Source organism: Tiliqua scincoides, chromosome 2 (assembly GCF_035046505.1).
Source record: "Tiliqua scincoides isolate rTilSci1 chromosome 2, rTilSci1.hap2, whole genome shotgun sequence".
Lineage (NCBI taxonomy): Eukaryota > Metazoa > Chordata > Lepidosauria > Squamata > Scincidae > Tiliqua > Tiliqua scincoides.
Window position 1 is genome coordinate 203,822,372 of NC_089822.1, and position 27,617 is coordinate 203,849,988.

The 27,617-nt window shown below is 44.1% G+C and overlaps 1 protein-coding gene and 1 pseudogene across 2 annotated transcripts in view; one reads left to right on the plus strand and one right to left on the minus strand.

The window, feature by feature from the left end:
• Nucleotides 1-27,617, plus strand: part of SEMA3F (semaphorin 3F) — a 160,779-nt gene that overhangs the window by 118,194 nt on the left and 14,968 nt on the right. Inside the window, exons 6-12 of one of the 2 annotated variants that reach the window (XM_066613264.1) lie at nt 1,630-1,719; nt 11,224-11,317; nt 14,823-14,942; nt 19,739-19,878; nt 20,282-20,396; nt 22,979-23,048; nt 25,205-25,349. In XM_066613264.1, coding sequence (XP_066469361.1) covers nt 1,630-1,719; nt 11,224-11,317; nt 14,823-14,942; nt 19,739-19,878; nt 20,282-20,396; nt 22,979-23,048; nt 25,205-25,349 — 774 coding nt within the window. The remainder of the gene's footprint in view (nt 1-1,629; nt 1,720-11,223; nt 11,318-14,822; nt 14,943-19,738; nt 19,879-20,281; nt 20,397-22,978; nt 23,049-25,204; nt 25,350-27,617) is intronic. The other variant, XM_066613263.1, reaches the window with a different exon arrangement.
• On the minus strand, nt 9,191-9,310 carry LOC136643106 (5S ribosomal RNA; annotated as a pseudogene).

The window sequence follows — 27,617 nt, forward strand, 5'->3', positions numbered from 1 at the left end:
TTTTCATTTCTTACTTTCTGGTAATCGATTTCCTGAAAAGGTTCCTTATTTTCTTATAAAGTTGTTACCTATATATTTTTCTTCTTCCAACAATACCTTATATTTTGGATAGAATATCAAAATAATTTTGTGTTATACTTTTCCTCACTTAAGGTGCAGTCCTAACCCACTTTCCAGCACCAGCATAAGGGCAATGCAGCTCTGAGGTAAGGAAACAAACATTCCCTTACTTTGAGGAGGCCTCTGTGAGTGCTTCTCAACCGCATGATGCAGCACACATCTCACTGGCACAGCTATGCCAGTGCTGGAAAGTGGGTTAGGATTTGGGCCATAGTCAATCATATTTGATGGATATCAATCTTAGCGTGCAATCCTAACCCACTTTCCAGCACTGGCATAGCTGTGCTAGTGGGATGTGTGCTGCATCCTGCGGTTGGGTGGCACTCACGGAGGCCTCAAAGTAAGGGAATGTTTGTTCCCTTACCTCAGAGCTGCATTGCCCTTATGTCAGTGCTGGAAAATGGGTTAGGATTGCACCTTTAGTTTATTAGTATTCAATAAGCTGCTAATGTTATGTCATCTTTGAAAATATTGGAATCTTAGCAATATATCACCATTCATACCGTCAAATAAACTTTGCTCGATTATCTTTTGAAACTAGTTTGCATTTGATACCATATTTTTTTCACAATCTTAATGACTACCTCTTACACCCTTCTCTCTGTAAACAAATGATATAAAACCAGTTATACCAGGATTCAGACCCTTTTAAACTTTGTTCTAGGCCAGGGGTGTCAAACCCATTTTATACAGTGGTCTGAATAGCCCTCCTGGGACCTACTGAAGGCTAAAAGTGGCATCATTAAGCAGTAAGTGATGTCATTAAGTAGACGATGGTCAGAAATCAGCACTTTGTTCTCACATTGGAACTCATTAGCTAAAAATAACAAAAGAGAAAATATGCAAATCTTGACCATATTTTCAAGATATGGGAAAGTGAATTACCATGCTAGGAGTGCCCAATTATCACACTAGTCTTGTTCTTGACATAGAAAAGAATCTTTTTGCCATGAAGTTGTGGTAAACATTTTAAAAGAATATTGCCTCCTACTTATTCTACATTTTACTGTCATTCTCATTTTATACAATCCATACCAATTTAAACTCAGTTGTGATGCAAAGTAACACTAGGGAAGTCTCATCTTTCCTTTAGGTACTCCTTTCATAATGTTCTGATTGATACTCTCACAAATTTATAATTCTATGAACATGTTCAAGATTTCTTTCCATACTGCCAAAACTTTAGGTTCTATAACAAAACAGAAATAATAATCTTAACGGTATATTCTTCTTTAAGATGAAGAATTGATTCTTGATGAGGAAGCATCCCAGGTATGTGATTTATTTTTTTTTAAGATGATCAGTCCAGTAAAATTCAGTCATACAAACCAAGGACAGGGCACATATGCTGAATGAAAGGATACTGGTCTGAATAGAAGCTTGGGTGTGTATATTTGAGAAACCACAATGAGACTTCTGCATGCTGCATTCTCTGGCCAGGCCCTGTCATTCCTGCTTCTCTGGCAGGTCACCCTGCCAGTGCTAACTCTCTGCTCCTCCTCTCCTTAGGCTTTTGAGCTGAACCAGTCCATCCAGCAGGGAGGACGGGGAAGCAGAGCAGTTGACTCCTCCCTCCGCCCGTCTCCAGTGGAACGCAAGGTGGGAATCGCGCTCTATCCTGCCTTTCCCCAAGGTTTCAGCTGACTCCTTCCCAAGCATGCCCGAGCCTGGGCTCCCTAACCTCCATCTCAACTGGCATGTACCTAACTCACTAACAGGGGCAGAGGTCAGACCCATTGGAACAGGGCTGGCCTCTGAATTCACTCCCCACCCACCTAGCAATGAGCGCGCTTCCTGTACAGGCTCTCCTTGCGTTTCCTCTCTTGAACTAACACCTTCTCTCCCAGGCTCACACAAGGCTCGTCCCAGGAAAGGACACTCTTGGGATTTTTTAACCTTACTGTACAGGGTATCTCCAAGTTCCTTCATGGTTGGGCTGTTAATTCAAAGTATCTGGTTGAGCTTGTTCTTTCAAACAGACATTTTGGTGAAGGGAGTCTGAATGCATTGTCAAGATATTGGCGTGATCAGGAATCTGATTGCAGGAGGCGAGGGGGCAGGGTAGGTCAGTTGTCATGGAAGTCTGAACTCCCTTAATGATTACATAAAATTCCAAACACTGCTGACAAATGTAAGCAAGAGGACAAGAAAATATGGGTTTCATTACATCTGATCTAGTTTTGTCATGGAATGGAAAGGGTAGCTTGATGCTGGAGCACATGATTTGTTTGCAAAAGGGCCCAGGTGTGCAAAAGGGCATCTCCAGGAAAGATGTTTGGTTGAAAAGAGTGGAGAGAGTTGCTACCAGTCACTATAGACAGTACAGAGAGAGATTGACCAATCAGACCAGCATAGTGTAGTGGTAGACTAGGACCGGAGAGATCTGGGTTCAAATCCCAACTCAGCAACAAAGCTCGTTGGGTGATTTGGGGTCAGTTACGCTATATCTTTGCCTGACTTCATAGAGTTTTTGAGAGGGGAAGAAACACATGTACCACTCCGAGCTCCTCAGAAAAAGGATGAAATATAAATTGAATAAATTAATGTATGTTCCTTCTGCTGGCTATTTCTGGTCATTAGTGATGTAGGAAATAATCTTCCTATTTTCTATTCCAGTTGTTGTCACTGTGGTCATTTTAATAGATATGGCTACAATCTGTCAGGACCAAGGGAGAAGGGGGGGGGTAACAATATGTGCTAAGAAGAACCATGTTGTTGTGTTATTGGTATATTTCCTCCCATGCTACAATTTATAATTAAATAGCTTAATGTGGGAAGGAACAATGTCCTATCAATATCTGGCCTGTGGCCTGGAATCCAGCTATATAGATTTGAATATTCTAATATGAATCAATCCATAAGCCCTTCCTTTGCAAGAAAACAGCAACACAGGCTTTGGCTTTACTGATGTATAACTTATGTTAGAGAATAAGGTTCACTTACTTTGAAGGTTGTACTGAACACTGGGATTGATCAACAGGTTCCTTACCTCAGATTGCCAGATGCAAGTGAGGGCACCAGGATGTAGGTCTCTTGTTGTCTTGTATGCTCCCTGAGGCATCTAGTGGGCCAAAGTGAGATACAGAAAACTGGACTGGATGGGCCTTTGGCCTGATCCAGTGGGACTCTTCTTATGTACCTTAGGTCCAGCTCCTAATCTGTTTCCTTCCCACTGGATTTGTTTGAGACTAAAACCTCCTTGCACTTAGCCATGGGTTCTCTTCCATGTGTGTTCAAGATGGTATACTTAAAAATAAAAAAACAGAAAGAAAATGCTACACATTTATCTTTGTTGGAAATGTTGGAAACTTCCATGACAAAAACCACAATGTCGATAAGAGAAACTGAAACTCTAAACATAATCCTGAGTTCAACTTTCATAATTTCTTTTATTTTATCAAACTTTAGTAAAATCAATATTTAAAAAAATAAGTACAGCTCATTGCACATCTGCCAGTGTGTTCACAGAGCAAGGCAAAAGGCGGGCACACTGTGGGTACTTTCAGTCTGGGCGGCAGGGCTAATTCTTTCCCAGGCTGAACACACAAACCTGAAATGTGGTGCTCTGAAGAACTGAATTTCTGCCTCAGCAGTTCTCTTCTTTCCCAGCCTTTCCCTAAATAAGATTTGCTGGTTCTGTATTCAGTTGCCTTATCTTTGGAGTGCACCAGAAAGTGGAAGAAGGGTCACCCCCTGTGGTTGTTTTCATTTAAAACAATTGTTTGTTTGAGTCCAGAGAAGACTGTACTGTAGTGCTGTGCAGTGCTCATGTCAGTGATGAATTCTTATTGTTGTTACCAGGGCTGGCACCCTGGTTGCCAGACTTTGGAACAAATTTCTATATTTGGCCCCCAAAGGAATCTATCCCTAGTAGTACACTGAGCACTGCCACTAGTCCAGGGGTCAACCTGACCTGGTGGGCCTGGTTGATCCCTGATGGCATCCCTGGTTGAGACTGTTCGGTTAAATTTACATGATACATAAATAGCACTTGATTTTCTAAAGTGGTTTGCATCTTGCAAAGAGTGCAGGCACTGCTTAGTGGTTGATCTCACTTGGATCCCCAATGTTCACCTTCTGTTCAGAGTATGAAAATCTCCTGATCCACTTTATATAGTTTGCAGGACTTACACTCACAAAATCCTAGTTCTAATATCAGCATTCTGAATATGGGAAAAGGGAGAGGATAGCCCTTCCTCTGTGCTGATGCATTCCCTAGCCATTCCTCTCAGGTGTTCCTGCACTGAGCACTTGTCTTGTAGAGGGAAAATGCTGAATATGGGGAAAATTTCTCCCTCTGTTCTGAAACACTGGCTGATCAGTATCTAAGTTGGGACAAATACCCCCAGCATTCCATGTTTTCCTATGCAAACAGTGAATACATGGAAGGCCATGCTGTGTGACCAAGGAGTATGGTGGCATTGGAGGCATGCCAACCTAAGCCCCTCTCTTCATGTTCAGTAAACATGGAAAAATAATGTGTGAAGAGGCCTTGACCTCACTCAAAAGCCAACTTTTCATATTGCTACCCTGCTTTCTGAAGCCTGATTCTTTTGTTTGTACTTTGCATACTATTTATATTGTGTCACTGATTGTGCAATTCATTTCAACAGGCTGACGACAATGTCAGCTTACTCCCTTGGGTGTCAACATGTGTTTGACATATGTTAGAAAGAGGAAGCAAGTCTTCACTGATATCCTGCCACGATTGACCTCCCAAGCTGTTAGCACAATGGGGTGGGGAAGAGAGTGGGTTGTATCAGAGAGCTGGAAGCTCCAAAAAGATGGGAATAGCAAACATAGCATGTCATATTCTGTTGCAATTTGAGCCCTTCAAGCCCACTTTTCTGCCATTCAGCCAATGCCATAGCTGGCTGAAGCTGTTGGGCAGCCTGAAGCAGCACATAGCTTGCCAACCCCCATTACCTGGCTCCTTCATCCATGTGGAGTCTTGAATCAGAAGAGGAAATGTGGCACAAGCCAGCAGCATTCCCAGAGTGCTACGCATTTCCTCTATGTTTAAAGAAAGCTCACACAGTAGAAAGAGCAGTCTTGCTCCTTCCCTCACCTGGGCTCTTTTAAAGGGCCTAGTGGAGGAAGGTGAGGGAATCAGATCTCTGTGCTGTGGGAATCGGAACACAGCAACTCACTCCTTCCTCTGTACAGGCTCTTCGCTGCATTGCCTGTTTGGGTTGGCTTCTGCCTTTCCATTGGACCTTGTCAGTGATGTGGAGAGGGGGGATTTGCTGCATGGGTAACAGTCTATCCTCCATATCTACTTTACCCAGGCTTCGCGCACTGGAGAGGACACTCTGTTCCAGAACCACTATTCAGAGCGCGATACCATAGTCTTCCGAGACTGAAGGATGCCAACACACACTGTTTGGATTAAATGGAGGTGCAATGAACAGGTGTAGTGAACAGATCTTTTAATCAAAGAGCCACATGGAGGTTGGGGCCAGTAAGGGGGCTGGCTCCATCCACAGTGGCAGAATGGAGGTGATGGTGTTGGGCATCCGTTCGCCATACCTCCATTCAATCCCCAGTCTACCACCCAATAGGAATGGGCTCATTCCTAACATGGACAAGCAGGCCCTGGCCACTGCAGCACCTGCGCCTGTCTGTCTGGATGCAGGTGGGCCCTACATTGGTAATCCAGAAAACAGTCTGTGAAGTTTTCATTAACACAAGTTGATTCCTAAAAACAGGTTTGTGCTTAAACTTCAAAGGGCTGTTTATTTCAGCGCTGGCAGTGTTGTTCGGTTTTATTTGTATGTCATCAAATTAAGTCTCTTTGCTTTTATAGGCAATGAACTTTCCCTGGATAGACCATTCAGCATTCATTACTCTTTTATAAGTCATCCAGTAAAATGCCAACAGTGCCATGTGCTTTAGGAAAACAATTACATGTCTCAAATTACAAACCTGTGCTAAATGGTGAAAAGAACTGAAAGTAAGAGAGTTTGTGTACAAGAGTTGTTTAATGATGCTGCATTGGATCTAAATATGTCATATCTGTACATGAATTTACTTGGATTACAAAAGAAGGGCAAGAAAAATGTTAATAGTTCAAAATCTTTCAAGTCTAGATTTTCCAAGGACCTTAAGTAATTCCATTACATCATGCAGTATGCTTAGGGCCCAATCCTATCCAATTTTCCAGTGCTAGTGCAGCAATGCCAGTGGGGCATGCACTGCATCCTGTGGTGGGGGAGGGGGGTACTCACAGAGGCCTCCTCAAGATATGGGAACACTTGTACCCTTACTTCGGGACTGCGATGCAGTTGCACCGGCGCTGGAAATTTGGATAGGATTGGACCCTTAGGCATGTGCACAGGAGCTAGGTAGAAAGTAAGGGGAAAGTGTGCATCCCAGTTTCTCACACACAAAGCCAAATGAACAAATAGGTGCAACTGAGAGTAGTCAGTGAAGAATGCTACTTGTTTATGCTTGAGGGAAAATGCTCACAGATCTCAAAATAAAGATGGCATGCATTCCATCTTCAATATGTTCTTTGTTTCTGTTGCGTGCCTCTTTTATATATTACACATGGTTATTTGTAGTGAAGACATCCACCCTTTTAGATAAAACACATTCTACTAGTGTCTGTATCTAATAGAATTTCTTTGGATTTGTTTCTATTTTTAGATGTGTCTTTGCAGGCATTCACTGGCACATCTGACCCCAATAAGCCCAGATGCTGACATTCCCTCTGCCCATAGCAGCATCTTTCATCTTGTTCATTCATCCCAACTCTAATGTCCCTTATGCCACTCACACTGACTCAGCCCATTCCAGTGAAAGTAGCTGACTCTAGCAACTTCTCAGGTGAAAGATGGGCTGCAGAAGGGCTTATTCTGTCCAGTCCAATCCATCTTGAAGACAGCTTCAGCACCACTCAGCAAAGTCCAGCGGTGTGAATGCTGTCAAAAGGATGAACTCAATAGTTAAGATTGTACTCATTTCCCACATTTTCAGTCCTCTTCCCAGCCCATTCTTAGAAGACAATGCCTGTGAGCTATGGTTTTCCATTGATCTGGTTAAAAAAGAAAAAGGCCCTGGAAAGTTTCCACTCCTGTTTTTGTAGGAATTATCTGTTAATATGTAGCCACAGTTTCAAGATATTATGTGAACAATAGCTGATTTGACCCTATTGAACAAAGGAGGAGGTTTGGGGTAGAAAAATATAGCAAAAAGTCAGCACTATTAAACACGTTCCATGTAGGATACAAGGCAAATTATCTTAATTGGCTTTAGGTGTTTGTTTGTTTTTTTAAATGATAGCCTGCTGAATAATATTTCAAATAAAACATCCAAAAAGTGATTGTGACACACATTCCTTACAAGAAACGTAATGCAAAAACAGCTGGCCAAAATAGGGCACTTTGCATCTACTGTATTTTAATGGAAGGGATATGTGCTTCTTTTACTCTCTTTCACTGAAATTGATGGTACTTGCTAAAACATGTGCAATGTCTTTGTCAAACCACCACAGCACAGCATTAGTATACAATGCTGTATTCCTGAGAGTAAGCCCCATTGAATACAGTGGAAGTTACATCTGAACAGTCATGCATAGGGTTGAGCTCTTAGTAATTTATTTCCAAAGGGTTTCCAATCCACTCAAACCATGATTTCCAAACATATCATTAAAATATTGTCTTTTCCAAATGTTGAATGTAATAATAATAATAATAATAATAATAATACTGGTATTTGTAGCCACTCTGGTTGCATAGCCTTTTCTCTGAAGCTACTTCTGCTATTGTTGGTTGGCAACCTTCAGTCTCAAAAGACTATGGTATAAGCTACATCCACTACCAGCCAATCAACAATCCTCTCATAAGACCAGAGGTGAATCCCAATATATCAGCTGGGAGTTACTGGACTAGTGAGCCATTCATTTGGTGGTGAGAGGAGCTATTAAATTGCTTCTGTTCACTTTGCATTTTCCAGCTTACCTCATCTTCTTTGGCAGTCTTTTCTGGTGTGTTGATGGTTGTTCTCTGAGGGAGACCCAGTCAGGATCTCCCATATTTTTAAAAATGCATTAGCAGCCACAGGTGGTTGCTTGGGAGATCTGGAAACTGACATGAGGAAGGAACCTTAACCATCTCCTCCTGTGCTGTTTTCTCAACCTACATTCTTTCCCCCTCCTAAGTTAGCATTCACTCCACAAGGGAAAACATGCTGGCATCATATGGGTGCTTGTGTATTTCCCCTTGCAGAAGTAGAATGTCCTAATCATGACTCCCCCGGTTGTCCCTTCTTTGGCACTCATAGGGTGGTTTTCCCTATTATCTGATTTATAATGTACTATAAATAGCATAGTACTGAGACATAGTCAGAGACTGAAGGATGCCAACAAGATAAATAGCATGTATACTCTGCATCACACGCTGTCCCAGTCTTGTCCCAGTTGCTGCCCTATGTCTAGGTTTGTTTGGGTTTTAAACAAGTCCTAACCTTCAGGCTTTGGCCCATCTGTTTGTTTGGACAAAAATCCCATGATTTCCTCCATTACCCTTTTGCCTGAATGCATTTGTTTAGAATAATGCTGAGTATGTGAATTCCACCTATTAATCCATCAGTGCCAATAAACACCTCATCATTTGGGGGAAAGTACTGTTTGGGGGTTTTGTTGTTTTTGTTCCTTTGTTCTTTAGATTTTGTTTGTATTTTCTGTCACTGCACTGCCCTGGCTGCTTCTGAATCTAACACAAAACAGACTATCATCCACCATTTCTCCTTTAGCACAGTAACTGGTGTTTTGTGTGTGTCTGTGTTGGTGTGTGTTGCACTGTCTATCTGACTGCATATTCAGCATGAAATGACCCAGGCCACAGTCCCAAGAGAAGGAAGAGCATATGAAGAGGAAACCCACAAAAAGTAGAAGGGCACTGAGGGGCAAGCCATAGTAAAAGAACTACAAAAGAGGGGCACTGGTACCTTTCGTCAACTAAAACAATGCAATGATATGTGTCTTCTGGCCACTTGTGTGTTCTTGGCATTGTCAACATGTACTTGGTTGGTTGGTTGGCAACCTTCAGTCTCGAAAGACTATGGTATAAGCCTACAGCACCCGGTATTCCCAGGCGGTCTCCCATCCAAGTACTAACCAGGCCTGACCCTGCTTAGCTTCCAAGATCAGACGAGATTGGGCATGTGCAGGGTAACAGTTGCTGCACATATACTTAATGCCTACACAAAAAGATTAGCTGTTTCATATTAAGAAAGATGTGGCTTGCCCCAGAGTATCTAAAGTCCCCTGAAGTATGTCACTGAATAGTTAGGATTCATGCCTTGTTCACACAGTTATTGAAATTTCTTATATCCTTTAGTGCATTTCAGCTCTAATTCTCACATTGACAGACTCTCCCAAGTTCTGTGGAACTTTATACTTCCATTTATATCTAGGTAGTGATAACGTGATAACCAAATGCTTACCTGCAGTGTTCAGAAGCTACAAAAGGGTGTTCTTTCTCTCCTCCCAATGAACATGACAATGAAGAAATTTGCAGGTCTGCAAACATATAATATGATGTTCACACTGCAGAGAAAACGTGATGTTTCTGTGATGATATTCCTGATCTTTGCCTTAAATGTAACATTAGATATTGTGATGTAATGGTGAGCACTAGAAATAAGATTTTTGTGCATGGTTTTAGAAAATAACACCATGCAGCTATGACTGTGTAATATACTCCTTTAATATCTACCTTTTATTTCTTTCTTCCTGTTGTGCAACAGGTTTATTTAGGTTAAAGAAAATTGACTGTCAGCTTATTTGGCAACAACTAGGTATTGTACCTAAAATTGACTGGGGGCCCGATCCTATCCAACTTTCCAGAACCAGTGCAGCTGCAATGTAACTCCAAACTAAGGAAAAAAATGTCCCCTTAATCTTGAGGAGGTCTCTGTGAGTACCGCAGGATGCAGCCCATGCCCCGTTGACATGGCTACATAAGCACTGGAAAGGATTGGGCCCTGCGAGGACAATGGAATAGCTACAAGGAGGAAGACTCTACAATGGCATTTCTTATAGGCAATGAAGGATGGGTATACTAGCAGCTGCTCTATCCTAGGGACTACACTGGGAGATGCTATCAACTGGCAATTTAAAAATGTGTTAACGATTTCCATTCATGTGTCTGTTGTGACCATGGGATATGCTAGCCCAGTGCTCTTGATATGGCCACCATAGTGACAGTTATTTTCAACAGGTGATTCATTTGTATTGGCTTGCTGTGCTTTTCTCCATACCATCCATGGATTTCAAACAAAAAATTAAGGTGTCTGTAATGACATGGAAAATATAGTATGCTCTGCACAATGATCTTGTTAACGTTTCACATGGAGTCAGCCATCATGGGACATGATTAACAACCCAATCCTATAGGGCTGGTTGCAATGTGATAACACTAGTTACAATGTCGCATACGATCTTTGACATTGTAAGGAGCAGGCCACTGGCAGCCATTTTGAATCTGTCATTCGAAATGACGGCAGCAACATTGGCCCACTCCTGGACCTCACTCTGCAGGGAGTGCAGGTAAGAGACAGGGTGGGCAGAACAGGGCATGTAGGCGGCAGGAGGAGGAGTGATATGCGCAAAACCTGCATCATAATGCTATCCCCTTCTTAGCCTCCTGACATGCCCTCTTCTTCTCCTCAGCTTGCACCAGCCAACCAGCTGGCCAGGTCTAAAGAGATCCATTGATGATTGAGATGCTCACAAGCAGGTAAGGGAATATATTTTCCCTTACCTCTCCCAAGCCTCCTGATCTGCTCCCCCTCCCAACGCAGTCTTTTTTGGCATGGCGACATGCTATGGTGGGGAAATGGATGGGATTGTGTTGTTAAAAGTAGCTTCCCCCAGGGCAGTCTGTTTGTGAGGTTTTTCTACATTCAGCTGCTTAAAACATTGTTGAATGAAAATTCCATCCCAGAGATCCATCCATCAGATATGTGCAGGCCGATTTGTGTATGTAGTGTCTTGGTAACACACTTTTATATTACCTCTGTTTCAAGGAGCTCTGAAGGACAAAGCTAAGCATGTGTGGTGGTGTAGATCATTTATCCACCTGTTGCCTTCTATTCCAGGACTACATATTCTACCTGGAACCGGAGAGGCTGGAGTCAGGAAAAGGGAAATGTTCATATGACCCAAAGGTGGACACCGTGTCAGCATTGATCAGTGAGTTTCTTTGATTGTGCAGTATCAGTATAAAGGTTTCTGAGGATTTGAAAAATTGCTTTCTCCTTGTGAGTGCTGCAGAGATAACAGGATTTCAGAGGAAAAAGAGTTTGGCTTCTTCTGAATACCAAACCAGTACACAAGTAACTGTGCCCAGGAAATTGCTCAGGTCATTCTTGGGAATGAATAGGGCAACTGGAAATCTCAACTGAGTTACTAGAAAAGGTGATGTGTTTTCAGAGATTAATAACGGAGGAGGAGAATTTTAATTTCTACGAAAGGGCAGCAGCCCATCTGGTGGGAGAGGAGAGGCTGCAGGGATTTTAGCAAAAGCACCATTCTGATCAGTACGTTTGCAAACCTTCACTGATGAAGATGATGATGATGAACATTCTACTGATATCCAGTCATTTCCACTTCTCCACCAAATGTGGTGCCTCTCTTTGGCCTTTTGGTGCCAGGGAGATATGCTCAATCAACCCATTTTCATTTAGTAACCTGGTCACCATGTTGATAGTTTCCAATCCATCTTCAAGGGCAGCCCCACGTTAAGTGCATTGCAATAAACTAGCCAATAAACTGAGCTCTTCAGATCTCAGAAGACTGATGACAGTAGCCACGCCATTTCTGTCCCAGAAAGTTTGTGGTTACTGTGTCTGAAGCTGGCAAAAAGCACGACATGGCACTGAGGCTACTTGGACTCCACTGCAATGGCTGGAAATGAGCACACAGCAGGAAGGAAACTCAGAGTGGTATTACTGTCCTGTCATTCCTGGTCCTGCTGCTGGCATAACAGCTGTACCGCACTCCCCCACCCCACCCTAAGAGCAATTTCCAGCACTAGCCAAAGTTCTCACTTCCTGCAAATCCTTTAGCCCCTTGATATGGCCTAGATGCCTCTGATCTTGTCTAGACCTTGGTGTCCATTACATGGCAAGCCCAAAACTTCTTAATTAATTTGAGAGCAGCTGTGGCCTGGGCCTGGGAAAGGCAAGAACTGTGCCCCTATGCCAGTGGGCTCCTGGCTGAGCCCTGGATCTGACAGCCCAGTTATGCAGGCATAGGTCCATTTCTGTAAGCCATGTTAATTCATCTATAAGAGGTTCAGAGGCAGAAGTGGGAAGGACATGGAAGGACACCTAGCAGGACTAGGAGGTGGTAAGTGTTTGTCTTGATCAGTTTTTCCTCTGCCTTTGATCCTTTCAGCCTCCCTCTATAGATAAAAGGTTGAAATAATGCAAAAGGACTCTGTTACAGAGTCCTTGCCTTTTTCCAGTCTTTGCTTGGCATACCCACTCTCTGAGCGTAACTTGCATAGCATTAAGAGACTGACCTTATGCTTGCTACCAAATAAGAAAACTGGATAGAAAGCTAACATCTTGTAGGATTCCTAGCTTTTAATTAACTAGCACTTTAAAACATAATAATTCCAGACATGCCCCTGCTTCCTCCTTGTTCGTACCACTGTGGCTGTGAGGAGCTGTGGAAATGGCACCCATCCAGGGTAAAAAAGAAATGCAGTGCTTCCCACATCTCTCTGTGCAGCGTGGTTAGGTAAACAAGAAGCCTTATACTTGCAGAAGAATCAAGACAGGCCTTTCCATTAAATGACTTAAAATTGTCACACAGAGCACAAAGTTGGGAGGATGGTGAACTGATGAGCCCCAGCCCCTTTGTCTTCCACCATCTCCAGCCTGCTGCTGCTGAAGGGAGAAGGGCAAAGATTAAAAAGCTGCCATAACTCTGGATTGCCTCTCCCTGCCCTCCTGGTACTTATGAAGTACCATGAGCAGGGAAAGGCAACCTGGAGCCAGTCCCTTCTCTTCACTAATCAGGCACTTGGCGCACAGCCTCCATCCTCCATGCTACTTCTGTTTTGAATGAATAGGAGGGGTGCATGCTGGATTCCCAGCATGCTCTGCTTGTCTCCATTCAAAACAGGAGTGGCGCCAAGGGGAGAGATTGCACACCAAACTCATGTTAAGTAAAGGGAAACAGGGGTGTCTCTCCTTATCTGTTCCCATCCATATCTCCTCTAGCTCCTTTGCACACTTATATAAGAATTTAGGGTTGATCAATGAAACACTAACTTGGGTGGTGCTTCTTAAACCCATTCCTGTGCTGCCCGGAGTGTGGGACTGATACGGTGCCAAAATGGCTATTGCGGCATCCAACATGCAGCCAGGCTACTTGCAGAGGCTCCTTGGGAGAAGGGGACTTTGTCCCTTTTGCCGGCAAAGAATCAACAATTCCCGCGTTGGGTTGCACAACCCGACATGGGGCTCAGGATCTGGTGGAACTGAGCTCCACCAGTCCCGCCTCCTCCCACCCCGCTCTCTCCCCCACCATGTGAAATGTGAGCCCATAGTGGAACATGGGCCTAGCTCCGTAGCTGACCCATCACAGGCTCACGCTGGGCTAGCTCCAGTACTGGGCTCATGGTAAGGACTCACAGATGTGCCTTATGACATGTTTGCAACAGTGCACGCTGGTGGTAAACTGGCGCTCACTGTTCAGGGTCAGGCCTTCAGTGTGACTGAACAAATTATAAAGAAATGTATGTGTGTGGAACGATGTGTTAGAAGGTTTCTTTTAAAATTTTCCCTCCTGTTTTACCACTCCTGTTGCCCCATTCAGGGGAAAATGAAAGTTCTAAATGTGTATCCTGTCCTACTCCCAAGATTGGCACTTGTAGGAGGTGGTTAACCCCTGCCCCCCACAATTTCCACAATCTAAATGGAGACAGCACTAAGCTGCTATTTACCCCACATGGAAAAATATATGGGTAATAGCAGCTTCTGGGGGCAATTTAGGACAGGAAAAATGTGGGGGAAGGATTAAAAGCCCCTTCCTCAGTGTCACAATCTTTATGCATTTTTGGCCTCCTGTGGCTACTTAAAATAGAGTGAGAGAGAGAGAGAGAGAGAGGTTAGGAACTCTTATCATGGAACTTCCATGCTTTGCCTAGTTTGATCCTGACAGAAAGAGGCGGTATGCTGGAGGACGTTATCTGCAGTCTCATGCATGTATGCCCACATACATGTACATGTGTAGGGATTATGGACAAAAAGTTAGACTTTTGAGGTTCTGAGACATGTATTTCAAATTGATAATCTGTCAGCGTGGTTTGTTGCCATTCTCAAAACAGCACTTGTCTTCTCTTCTCATGGGAGATGTGCAAACTACAAATGCACATCTCCTTGGGGTGGGCAGGGTGGAAATGTGTCCTTCCCTTTTCATCAGGGATTTAACCAAAGCAAATCTGAGAGTCATCTCTGCTTGTGTGGGTGGATGCAACATTTCCTTCTTCCTTGAAGTGATCCAAGCCAGGTAGCACCCAAGAGAACCAGCTGGGGTTAGTGGGTGGGTATTCTAGATTAACATGATTGTTTCACAAGCTGGAAACCAAAAACAGTACCTTATCACAGTATGTTTGGGCAATTGCAGTCTCCATTCCTGGAATGCATTCCTCTTTCTCTGTTGATCTCTTCCCCCTTTTCCACAGATGAAGAACTCTATGCGGGTGTCTACATTGACTTCATGGGTACTGATGCTGCCATCTTCCGCACCATGGGCAAGCAGACCGCCATGAGGACTGACCAGTACAACTCCCGTTGGCTAAATGGTGAGTGAGGGGGCAGCAGTACTTGAAATGCAAAGGATGAAAAGTAGAGTGGTTCATTACGGGTATCTTTTTACATGCCGCACTTGGGGACAGGAATTTGGTGTAGTGTTTTCACAATAAAATTTCAGATTTTAACAGCAGAAAGTCTGGAACAGCAGACTGAGGAGTTGTCACTCTCTCCCAGCCTTGGAGTGTTATTGAATGATAGCAAATCCTGCCTAGAAGACTGAAAGCCAATGCTCAGACTAGACATTACTTTAATCATGTAATTGGGGCTAGTGTGTTTTAGTAAACTGTAGCTGAATTGGACCATGGCATTGGGGGTGGGGGTTGACTATCCATCTCTTTTATGGTCTCTGTCCAGATCCCCTATCTTGTGGTTGCCATTTGCCCTGAGGTATAAAGCCTCAAATTGATGTGTGTCCCTAAGAGGTAACGTCTAGTTTGTCCCTAAGAGGTAGTCATCAAGAAGACGTTATACTAGCACTAACCCATCTCTTGCTTGTCTGCAAGGCCCTTCTGAGCACACTGATCCAAAGTTCCAAAAGGCACCATATCATGTGCTTATATAACTGCTTTAATTTTGTTGTCCATTTATAGCCAAAGTGGCACAGTTGTGGAGAACAGAACATTAGGGCGCAATCCTAACCAACTTTCCAGCACTGGCATAGCTGTGCCAATGGGGCATGTGCTGCATTCTATAGTTGTGGGGGCAGTCATGGGGGCCTTACAAGGTAAGGATATGTCGTTCCCTTACCACGGAGCTGCATTTTCCATGTGTCAGTGCTGGAAAATTGGTTAGGATTGCAGCCTCAATCTAGCTCTAACTCTCACTTCTCTTCCTAGTGCCTTATGGGTCTCCTTTGTTGCTTTTGTGTCCTCAGTTAGGGGCTTCCATACACTTCTGTTGTATTCCCTTGATTATGGCAGAACCCTTCTGTCCCTGATACCATTTTGACAGTCCCTTGCCACTTGCATTGTCTCTTTCCCATACTTTAGTTCCCAGAAAACCAAAAGTGGGGCTTTCCTGTCCTGTTCATGACTTGCCAGAAGTGGTATGGCTGAAATGCTCCATTTATTGCTGATGAACAGAGTGCAGTGTTGTAGACTCCAGAATTCAAAAACTGATTTATACTGTAAATGGTTACTATTTGTTTGGGCATTGTAAATGTGATTACTTGATTTTCTACTGCCTGTGAGGACATTTTGATGGGTTTCTCTTTATTTAACCTCTGTTCAGTCATTTGGTTATTTCAGGTATGCCTGCTTCTGGCTGGTTGCTCCGTTCTCTTATTTTGTGACCCTGATATGCATCTCCTTTTGTTCATTCAAGAGCAATTTGTTCTGCTTTTATTTTGCTGCACACAGTTGGTGCTGAGAGGCAGGTTTGTATTTTTGTCATTTTTGATAACTGATCCAGGGCAGTTTATCTCCTGCCCTCTCTCTCCAGCATGCATCCTAGAATGGGATCCAATGAGAGAAGGTTTCTTAGCCTCCTTTTGGTTGCACCTCCAGCTGTTGTGGAACAGCAAAAGCAGCTGAGTAAACTGAGGCTGGGGATCAAGTTTATGGGGATGTCATTTTAGTAACCTGAACAGAGCAATCTATGTAAGCAAGTGCAGGATTATACAGGGCACCACTTGCCTTCCATGGCAATTCTTTTGCAGTGGTGGCTTTAGAGAAAATACCAACCCATCCCAAATTACAAAGCCTTCCAAATATTCTTTGAAAAGCCTTGGAAATCCAGCAGGTGTGCTTACAACCACATAAGCCTTCTAGCAGGAAGTCTCAAATTGGAAAATGGCCAGTATGAATGGTAAAGGTTATTGGCAGTGGGCTTCTAAACAGTCATGGTTCAGTTTCTCATAGTGTGGTTTGCACCACCCTGCTTTGAATGGCTAAAAGGGAGATTGGGGTTGTGTTCTTACATGACTGTCCTGTGCAAGAAAGCACTGTTGGATGTGTGTGTGAGTAGGGGATGGATGTCTGGGAAATAAATTGTCCGTAAGAAAGTAGGAACTGAGAAATATATCCAGTGAGATTTCTCCATTGGCATTAAAAAATGATTATGTTTGTGAGGCTGCAGTTTCATAAAGTTCAAGAAAGCTTTAGAATGCCATTAACTAGGTTGCCCTGCCCATGGTCTCTTTTACTGCAGCCCTTTTCAGGCGAGACTTTGTTCTGCAGGTAAAGAATTAGAAGCTGTTTCCCTTTCCATTACATATGATTTAATACAAGGAATAGAACTCAGCACAGTAGACCAAGGCTTAGTTAATCAATCACCCAGCTATGTTTCGTGTTGCAGCCTAGCAGCTGCTTAACTTACTGAACTTTGTGTCAACTTCTTTTTCTTACTGCTGGCCTAAAGATTTGCTTTGCTAACTTTGGCCTGTGATAAAAGATGAACCATTTTGCATCCTGTAAAAGAGTGGTAGCAGAGAAAACACTTGGTGAGAAGTGCAGGCTGGTAATTCAGGACAGCCTTTATTTGGGGTGCAGAAGGACAGAATTTCAAATGTTAACTGGCACAAGTGATTTGCTTCTAGAATATTTCCTTTTCTAGCAATATTTCCTATTTGTAGCAAAGACCTCTCCCTCCCCTTATTGAAAAGATTATAACATGGGATAAGAAAACAAGTGCAAATGAATCAACCACTGGATCTTATGTGGAGGAGTGTCTGACTCATTCCACAGGTGTCCTGATCTGAGTAGGTCATCCGCAAGATTTGCCTGCCACCATAACCCATCTCAGTGGCTACTTAACTCTGACCAGGGATCTACTGTGACCTGAAGAAATAAGCCAAGGCCAAAATCCTGGTGTATGCACCAGCTGGCTCTAACATGACTCTGAGGCTGGTTTGAAATGTTGCTGTTATCTTAATTTGGTTGCTATTTATGCTATTGGCTTTTGTTTTAAGACAGTGTTTTTTTGGAGCCACCCTGAAAGCCTACTTTTTAACTATACTATTGGATTTAAATTTTAAAATTAATAAAAAAGAAATTAAATAAATGAAAGATAAGCAAATATTGTTGGAGAGAAGTCATGTGATTGCTTCCTAACCTAACCATATCTAAGGCTTGATTTTCAACCATTGCTGACAGTTTACTGTGCCACCACAAAAGGGTACTGAGAATTGATCCTTAGAAGCAAAGTCAAATTTCAGTTCTCTGCTGAGAAATCTGTACTTCTTCCAGAGGGTTAACTGTGTTAGGGCGCAATCCTAACCCCTTATGTCAGTGCTTTCCAGCACTAACATAAGGGCAATGCAGCTCTGAGTTAAGGGACCAAACATTCCCTTACTTTGAGGAGGCCTCCATGAATGACTCCCAGCTGCAGGATGCAGCACATGTCTGGGCAGGAGGTCTGGTCTAGAGGGTAGAGCCTCCATTTGCCTGAAGATTAACATCCACAAGGTCGCCAGTTCAAGGCCACCGGCACCGTGCGACCTTGAAGCAGCTGGCAAACTGCAGCTGAGCTGTTCCATCTGCTCGGAGCGTGGGAGGATGGAGGCCAGAATGTTAAACCAGATTGGAGTGTAACACCTTGAATGTAGTGGTTCTTGAAAGAAAGAACCTTCTTTCAATTTGTAAAAATCCCTGCGTGGATTTAATAAGCCTGCCTATGTAAACCGCCTTGAATAAAGTCTTGAATAAAGACCAAGAAAGGCGGTATATAAATACTGTATATTATTATTATTATATGTCCCATTGGCATTGCTATGCCAGTGCTGGTAAGCACTGACATAAGGGTTTAGGATTGCACCCTTAGTCTCTTGCAGCAGAAACATCAAAGAGTCCTGTGGAATCTTAAAAGACAAAGATAAATATATTGCAGCATCAGCTTTTCTAGCCAAATGCATCAGATCTCGCATGCCGTTGAGAAAAGTGATTTCAAGGCCTCGTCAACTCATATCCAAACTCAGCCTTCTTTCAGTCAAGCCAGATTTCAGTCCTCTTTTAGGATCCAGTAAATGGGTCCTATCAGCAGAGTTGCATGGCCGCTTTTTGAAAAAGATGTGTGAGCCTACCATAAAGGGCAAAGAAACATCATTGCCTTGCTAGAGTATCTTGCTATCTTTTCATCATTAAAACCGGTTCTGACCTTTGACTGATTTGAGGGGCAGTAATCAGCATCATCATCTTTGCAGTTAGCTTCCTCCAGCTTTGGGAAGAAAAAAGACGCTTTTTAAAAAAGAAGCTCCAGCTTTCTAGAAAAAGAAACCTGTCGATTGCTCTGTCTTTCAGTTTAGCCTTCCTGCTTGTGCCCTTCAAAAGAACCACCATAGGTCAGCTTGGAACTCTGTGGAGTAAATGTGAGCTCAGGAAGATAGAGCCAAGTCTGTGCATGCATTGAAGCCTCACCCTTGATTGCTTTTCAATTAAGAATTTGCCCTTAATTTTGTCTCGGGCAAAGTCATGAAGGGTGTGAAGTAATTTCCTTCACTTAACTGAGTAAACAGCATATTTCACAGTAATGGATTGGGGAAAATGTGTCAAATGTTAGGGACCTGTGCCAATTTCCTCAACAGGCAGTGTTTTCTCCTCTGAAACAACAAAGTGAACAAGTCTTGGGGCAGGGATGGCAAAAGGGATGAAACTCCCATGCACAGTGGGGAGATGTTGTCTCTTCCAGTGGAGAAGAAGCAGTGTCTGACCAGATGACTTGCTTGATGTCCCAGCATGGAACAGGATGGACCATACTGCAGCCCCAGTTCTGGAACTTGGAAGACCTGGAGGCTGGAAAGAGCATGCATGCATAGAGTGGCAGTGCTCTTAGTTGTAACTCTTCTTTGCAGACCCGGCATTTGTCCATGCACAGCTCATTCCAGATAGTGCTGAGAGGAACGATGACAAGCTCTACTTCTTCTTCCGAGAGAAATCCACCGATGCGCCACAGAGTCCTGTTGTCTACTCCCGTATTGGTCGCATTTGCCTGGTAAATGTTGCGAAAGAATGAGTGGGTGTAGCTGAGAGCTCCCTGTATATTCCTCATGCCTGGACTCTTTCTGTATAGAGTTCTTCCCCCATCTGTTGTGAACGGCAGTGGCTGTGGTTGCTCTGATCTCCTCCAGCGCCTGTGCTCTCACTTCTTCCCCCTATATTGCCTTCTGGTGCCAATGGCTGAGATTAGAGAAATTGGGCATTGCTGTGCAGTCAGCTGTCTTGACCTATTCCCACACTGATCTACTGCAAGAACGTGTTATGAATCAGACAGCCAGTCTTCACCATATTTGCCTGAAAGAAATTCCCATTTATTTTAATACGATTGGGCTGCAGTAAGTAGAACTGCAGCCTGTTATACTTTCAGCATTTCAAACTGCTGTTTTCCTTTGGTTTAGAATGATGATGGAGGCCACTGCTGCCTGGTGAACAAATGGAGCACATTCCTGAAAGCGAGACTCATCTGCTCTGTGCCGGGGCCTGATGGGATTGAGACACACTTTGATGAACTCCGTGAGTGTACTTTGGGCAGGCATGTTGCAGAGAAAAGAGAATATGGAAGACAGAACTTTTTAAGTGCTAAGAAACCTGATGAATTGTGGGTGGTTAGGCATGTCTCCAAATGGCAGCCAGTGAGCTGGATCCAGCCAATCCCTGGCATCTCCAGATAGGGCTGGAAAAGACCCTTCTTTGGAACTCTGGAGAGCTGCTGTCAAGCAGTTTGGTGAATACCGAGTTGAATGGAGCCATAGTGTCTATACAAGGGGCTTCTTATGTTCTGCTTGTGTGCCAATACTGGTTCCCAGGCTTCTGTGTGGAAAATAGAATGCCCCCCCAAGACATACAGAAGTTAGCCATACCTGATCTATAATAAACCCAGTTCTTAATTTCTAAGCCTAAAGTTGCCAAGGTTTAAGTCTGCAAGCTGACCTCTCTGACTTTTGGATAACTGAAATAGTGATATTTATTTAACTGTCATAATAGTTATGACAGTTAACAGTGGTACTTGGTCATGTCTAACAATCCAATCCTATGCATGCCTACTCAGAAGTAAGTCCCACTGTGTCACTGGGGCCTACTCCCAGGAAAGTATGGCCTAAGGCTGCAATCACTTACTTGGGAGTAAGTCTAACTGACCTAAAGAAGCTTACTTCAGAGTAGGCATGCATGAGATCATAGTGTAACCAACATTAAATGGCAGTTTAATTACATTACATTTAATTACAAACAGAGGATCACAACATGCCTTCAAAAAACTGGGATGGAAAATTAAAGAAACAAGAATTAGCAACTGCAGTGACTTTTGGGTAGACTTAAAAAAATATCAGAGTTCTTTGAACAGTATGTTTCCAATGAAGTACCCTACAAATAAATTTAATTTTCACAGAGAAAATGTTTTGAATAAAAAGAAAAAAAATTTACACACACATGCAATTTTTAAAAGTTTATTCCAAACTTGAGTTTTGGAACTTCACTTTGGGAGCATATCTGAATGCTGTTGGTTACCAAGGAAAGGGATACCTTTGGGGAATGGGTGGTGGATTAAAGGACCAGACAAGCCCTTGCTGTGTGAGCTGGAAGCCCATTCACCCAGGGAACCTGTTCCTATCTTTTGGGGGATATGGGAAGATGAATGTCTCCATCACTGGGTGGCTGAAGCTGGGGATTCCTCTCCCTGCAAAGGCAACAACACCTCCTAAAGCTGCCTGCCAGCTTCCTCTCAACTTAGGCAAGTCAGTTGGCTGCTGGTCATTCTATGAGCAACCGCAATGGAACTTTTAGCACTTTCAATGCCCTCTGATGGATTGTCTTCTTCCAGGAAGCAAATTAGCACTGTTCCTTCCCCATACTTGCTTTGCTTCACTTTCTTCAAAATCATTACCAGATGGTCCAGAAGAATACCTTGATTCTCTGAAGTGTGTTGGAGATTGAATAGCACTTATCATAGCCAAAGCTCCTGCTTGCCCAACAGAGTTCTGTGAGCAGCTGCAGCTGCATTAAAAATGACATTCGCAAGACATTTCCATACAGGCCTGATTATGGAATCTCAACCTGTACCCAAATCTAAACCTGAACATATCTCTGGCTGGATATGAAAGTCGTATGGACATAGGCAATCCAATCATATTAACCTAAGTCATCACTATTTGTATAGAGTACAAAAAAAAAAAAATCCAGCATGTTAAGGTGTATGTTAGGTACTGATAAGGTGATCGATTGGTGCTTGCAACTTAGTTCAGCTTGGTTTGATGCTGGCCACCATCAGCCTGCACTAAGACCTGGCCTAGTTAACTGCAACTGTTCATCTGCAGAAACCTGCCTCAAGCACTGCTCTAATTATTTACAAGTCTCCACTGAAATCAGAAATGCATGGACCCCAAATGCATGGATCAGTTGCAATCCCATGTTTCTCTTGCTGTATAGCAGGGCTGAAAGTGTAACACATCATCACACTGTGTGTGTCCCTGTCCCTTCCTTGCATCAGTGGCTATCACTGACATTATTCCAGGGCCAACCAATACCACCTGGCACCTGAGGTAGTATACCAAATGCTACCCACCCATGACCTGGTCGTGGCCAGCCTCTGCTTTTCTTGCTCCATAGACTGAAGAAAGGAAGACAGGAACTGAGTAGAAGTATGGCAAAGGGAAGAGCTCTCTAGCCTACCACTCTCTGCTCCTCCGTCCTTCCACTTAAACTCCACCCCCTCTTTTTTTCCAATCCAGGGAGCAGGAAGAGGAGGCAGCAGTGAGTAGGTTGTTGGAGGTGGGCGCTCCCTGCCATCTGAGCAGGGAGGCAGCCTGAGGAAGCCGCCTTTGTTGGCCTTGTGGATGGGCTGGCTCTCCAAATGTTGAGTTCTATTAGACATGACTAGGAAGAGGAGGAACTGTGACGAAGTGCAGCAGTGGCAGCTCAGTCTCTGGTGATGTTTGTCCAGTTCCGCACTTAGTGTTTTCCTTCAGTTGTCTCAAGGCAGTGTTTCATTACATTCTTATTTTCAAACTTACCTTCCTCCCCTACCCCCACCCCCACACACCTGCTATATATGCCTTAAGCTGTGCCATGCCATGCTAACTCTCTCCTTTTTCTTCAAGAGGATGTCTTTATCCAGCAGACCCAGGATGTGAAGAATCCCATCATTTATGCTGCTTTTGCTGCCTCTGGGTGAGTGCTCTGGCATGAAGCCTCTCCTCCTGTGGGTTCACATTCATACTTTCATATTCAATGCAAAGTTCTAGCCTTAGCTTTAAAGCTATGTACAGTTATGGACATCACAGTTCACAGATATTGTAGAGCTGGAAAAGATGCAAAAGAGTGCAACCAAAATTATTAGGGAGCTACAGCACCCTCCTTACAAAGCGCGGCTGCAAAATTTGTGACTTGAGAAGAAGGTGTTTAAGGAGGAACATGACTGACAGCCCAATTCTGAGCTGCCCAGCGCGCATGGCTGATGCAACATCCAGCGTGCCCTGGGCAGGCCACGGCAGCTCCTCGGGGGAAGGAAAGCAGCCCTGCAATGGGGCTACTTGATTCTGTGGCAGCTCTGGAGCTGCCATAGAATCGGAGAGTCCCGTGTTGGACTGTGCGGTCCAAAATGGGGCTTAGGATCTGGTGGACTGGAGCTCCACCAGTCCCTCCCCCCTCCTGCCCCGCCCCGCCCCCTCCCCCCTCCGTGCCTCTTCCCCATCCTCTCTTTTTTCTTTCTCTTTCTCAACGGTAGAAAAGCAGTCATTCAATGAAACCAACTTTGGAAGTTTTAGGGTGGAAAAATGGAAGTACTTATTTCTTTGTTTATTTGAGAAATGTATATCCCACCTTTCCCCTGCCAAAGCAAGGTGGCTTAAAAAGCTCTATAGTAGCATACAAATGAGTTTTTTACATGAGTAGCATGTAAAATGAGTAGCATTTTTTATGAGTAGCATACAAATGAGTAGCATACAAATTGTTCTATGAGCAGCTTGTAGAACCCTTTTCTTCCAGATGGAATCCTTCACAGCATGCTCGTCACATCTAGCATCTGGGTATGCCTTCCAAGCAGGAGCAGTTTCGGGTCGGCCAAGCTGTACACAACAACTCCTCCTGGCTCTGTCATCTCACAACAGCTTTATCAACTTTCAGTCTCCCATCCAAAATTCAACCAGGACCACTCCTAGCTAGCATTCTTCATGCAGCTTTCTGCTCAACCACCAAACCACACCTACTACCTAGTACTTCTTCATGCAGCACGTAATTAACTTACGGAGTTTGTTGCAGTAATTGTTGCTAGTTTAGATGGCTTTCAAAGGGGATTAGATAGATTCATTGAGGATAAGACCATCAGTGGCTGCTACTCATGATGGCTATGCACTACCTCCAAGTTCAGGATTCTGCCTCTGAATATCAATTGCAGGCAAGCAGTGGTAAGAGAGAGGTATGCCTTTTCTCTCCTGCTTGTGAGCTTCCCAGAGGCATCTGGTTTGCCACTGTGTAAAACAGGACACTGGACTAGATGGGCCTTTGGTCTGGTCCAGGAAGGTTTTTTCTAGGTTCTGCAGCAAACGCTATTCACTCTGCTTGCTCTGTGCAAAGGCCATGTGCTCCATTCCTAGCCAAGAAGGGAGCAGGGGCTTGGACAGAGTAATCCTGGAATCTTCTGGCAAGGCTGGGAACAGAGCCTAGAAGTACTTGCTTGCCAACCCTGGGGTTTTCCCACAATTCCTGCCATAGCAGCTGTAATCGATGACTTGGTCCCCCCCCCCCCCCGGGGAAAAAGGCAGGTGGAGATTTCCCCCCACCACACATCAGGATCTATTTACACCCCTGCAGGGTCAGGAGGGCACAGGTCCTTTGTCAGATCAGCAAGCAAGCAACAGCTAGTGCCATTTTTCTCAGTGCTTGTGGCTGGAATGACTAATCCTGGAATGTTAGATCATAGGGAACATGGCTCGATAACTCTAAAGCAGCTGCTTGGGGCTGGTCCCAGAGCACCAAAATTGCCATTGTCTTATCCCACCTGCCTTCCTTGCTGGATTGGTGCTTTGTGCCAGGAAGGAAATCCCTACTTCTCTAGGGTCCATGTCATTGCATACGTTAGCAAACTTGTAAGGGGCATTTCAGGGGTTTGCTAACAATCACGGGTGAGCAGAGAAGCATACTTCTCCTTTGCAGCTGTGAAAGACAGAAGGCCAGGATTCAGAAGTGCCTGAAAGTTTGTGCTGGAGAAAAAATGGAACCTTGCACTCAGTTTTTTTTGTTTTTGTTTAAACTATATGAGGAAGATAATCACTAATTCCTCACACCTGGAACTAATACAGATGTTTGTTTTTTCTTTCCATACCCAGGTCTGTGTTTAAGGGCTCTGCTGTGTGTGTCTACTCCATGGCTGACATCCGCATGGTCTTCAATGGGCCATTTGCCCATAAAGAAGGTCCCAACTACCAGTGGATGCCTTATACGGGCAAAATGCCATACCCTCGACCAGGCACTGTAAGTATGAATAAGACCACTAGGGATCACTTCTATCCCACAAGTACTGGTCTGAACTGATGCTGCTTCCCCTAGTGCAAAGTTGTATCCATGCATTTCAAACCCCAAGAATTTGTATATGGACCTTTGGTCTTGGTAGTGTGTATACATGCATGAACAAACAAACATGCACCAGGAGGATGTGTGAAAGAGTGTGAAAGAGCGCACAACACAGAATACTCATTTGTGTGTGTCCCTTTGGTTAATGAACTTCAATACAGAGCCATGGTTCAGTGGTAATACAGAACACATTGTTTTAACTGACTGAGGGGCTCCGTTTCAATGTGAATGGATCTCAAATACCCTGGAGAGCTGCTGCCTGTTAGAACAATTGGTGGTGCATGATAGAGACCAATGTGCCCAAAACATAATGGGATGCAGAGGATACATGTTCTACTTATGTAGAACAGGTCCCACTGCACTTTGAGTCTCCTGGCTCTTCATTAGGGGAATATTGTGTGCAAAGGAGTGCTGTTATAAGATTAAAATCAGGCTCCATTCTGCAGCAGAAAGTTCAGTAGTTTAATTAGGTATAAGGTAGTTTCCTAATTTCAATTTTAAATTTATTGGTATGAGGCAGTACTTATGATTTCATAATTTAGGACAGGAGTACAAAGAGTTGGCTAGCCTGGACAAGAGGCCATTACTCAGTGGCAGAGTGTAGATTTTGCCTAGAGAAAGTCTGAAGTTCACTCATAAACGTCTCAACCTAAAGGGATCTCAAGAAGTAGGACTAAGAATATCTTTGACTAAAGTCTTGAAGAGCCACTGCTAGTCAACAGAGACAGTGCTGGGCTAGATGGACCAATAGTCTGACTCAGAATGTGAAGGTGTGTACTGTGACTCTGAAAAATGCAAAAAGATTTTTTCAGAGTCTGAAATTGAGGGCGCAATCCTAACCATGTGTTAGGCTGGCACAAGTCCCTTGCACCAAGGAGGGTCGCAAATGTGCCATAAAGCACATTTGCGCCTCTTCAGGAGCAAGCCGTGCCAGCACGCAGAGGTGCATTGGCTGCATCCAGCCTCTGTGCTGCCTTGCGGAGTGAGCCTTGTGTCAGCCGAGCTCAGCCGACACAAGGCTCTGGGGTAGGTGGGGAGGAGGCAGGAGGGAGGCATTTCAGGGTGGAGGGAGGGCGGTCCCAGGGGCAGGTGGGCAGGGAGAGGGAGGCGGGCCTGGAATCCGGCTGTTATGCCAGATCCCAGCCCCTGTTCCTGAGCAGTGTGGAGCAGCTTCAAGCCGTTCCACTCTCCTGCTGAGGTGGCACAAGTCCAAGGAGACCCATAGGAGCTGCAGTGGCTTACCCAGGGGTAAGGGACATAAGAGCATAAGAACAACCTCTGACTGAGCCACTTTGGCGCCTGTCTCGTGCTGCATACAGCACAAGCCTCCTGGCTTGCCTGTTCCAGGGCAAGATAAGATTGTGCTATAACTCACAAAAGTTCTTAGTCCACTTGCCCTGTTGAGCATGTGTGACTCCTCCCTAGCCCAGATGCAATATTCCTTCTGCTCCACGTTCCTCCTCTTTGTATGCATCTCCTGTTCTAGTTCTCTCCCATTCTCCATCCTTGCACTGTTCAGTCTTCCCTGTGTGCCTCCAGCCTCCCTTGGTATCCATATCCTTTACTACAATCCAGCCAACAGATTTTCAGCCCTACTCACTGCTTGACATTTGGCCACAGCGTGGGAGGCTGATTAGTGTTTCCTCTCCAGGTTGGTGGTCTCTGGACTCAATTGCTGGCATCCCTTTTTTGTTGGCAAAATACCCCAAAATAAGGAGAACTCGTTACTTCATTTTATTGGCCTGGAGCATGCAACTTCTTGGGCTCTTTAGCTCATACACCCAGCAGGGCTAAAAAGAGTGAGATATAGCCTTGAATGCACTGTGAAGAAGGCTCCAAAAGCATAAGAAAAGGCTGTATTTCTCAGAGCTTAGTAGCTAGGTCAGATGCTCAGGTTTGCTGGAGCAATACCAAACACCCCACAACCTAGGAATTACGTTCCTGTTAACAAGAACAGTAAACTTCCAAATGTATTCCTCATCTCTAGAAAAAGATCCAAGGTGAGTACAGCATTGTACAGTATGGTAAAGAAACAGGAAACAACTTGGGGTGAGATGTTGAGATAGAGTGGGGATCTTGTAACCCTATTTTGAAGGCAACACTGACTCCACCCAATGACTCATTCTCTGCCCACTAGCCAAAAGAAAGGCAAAAGTCTTTTAACTCCTC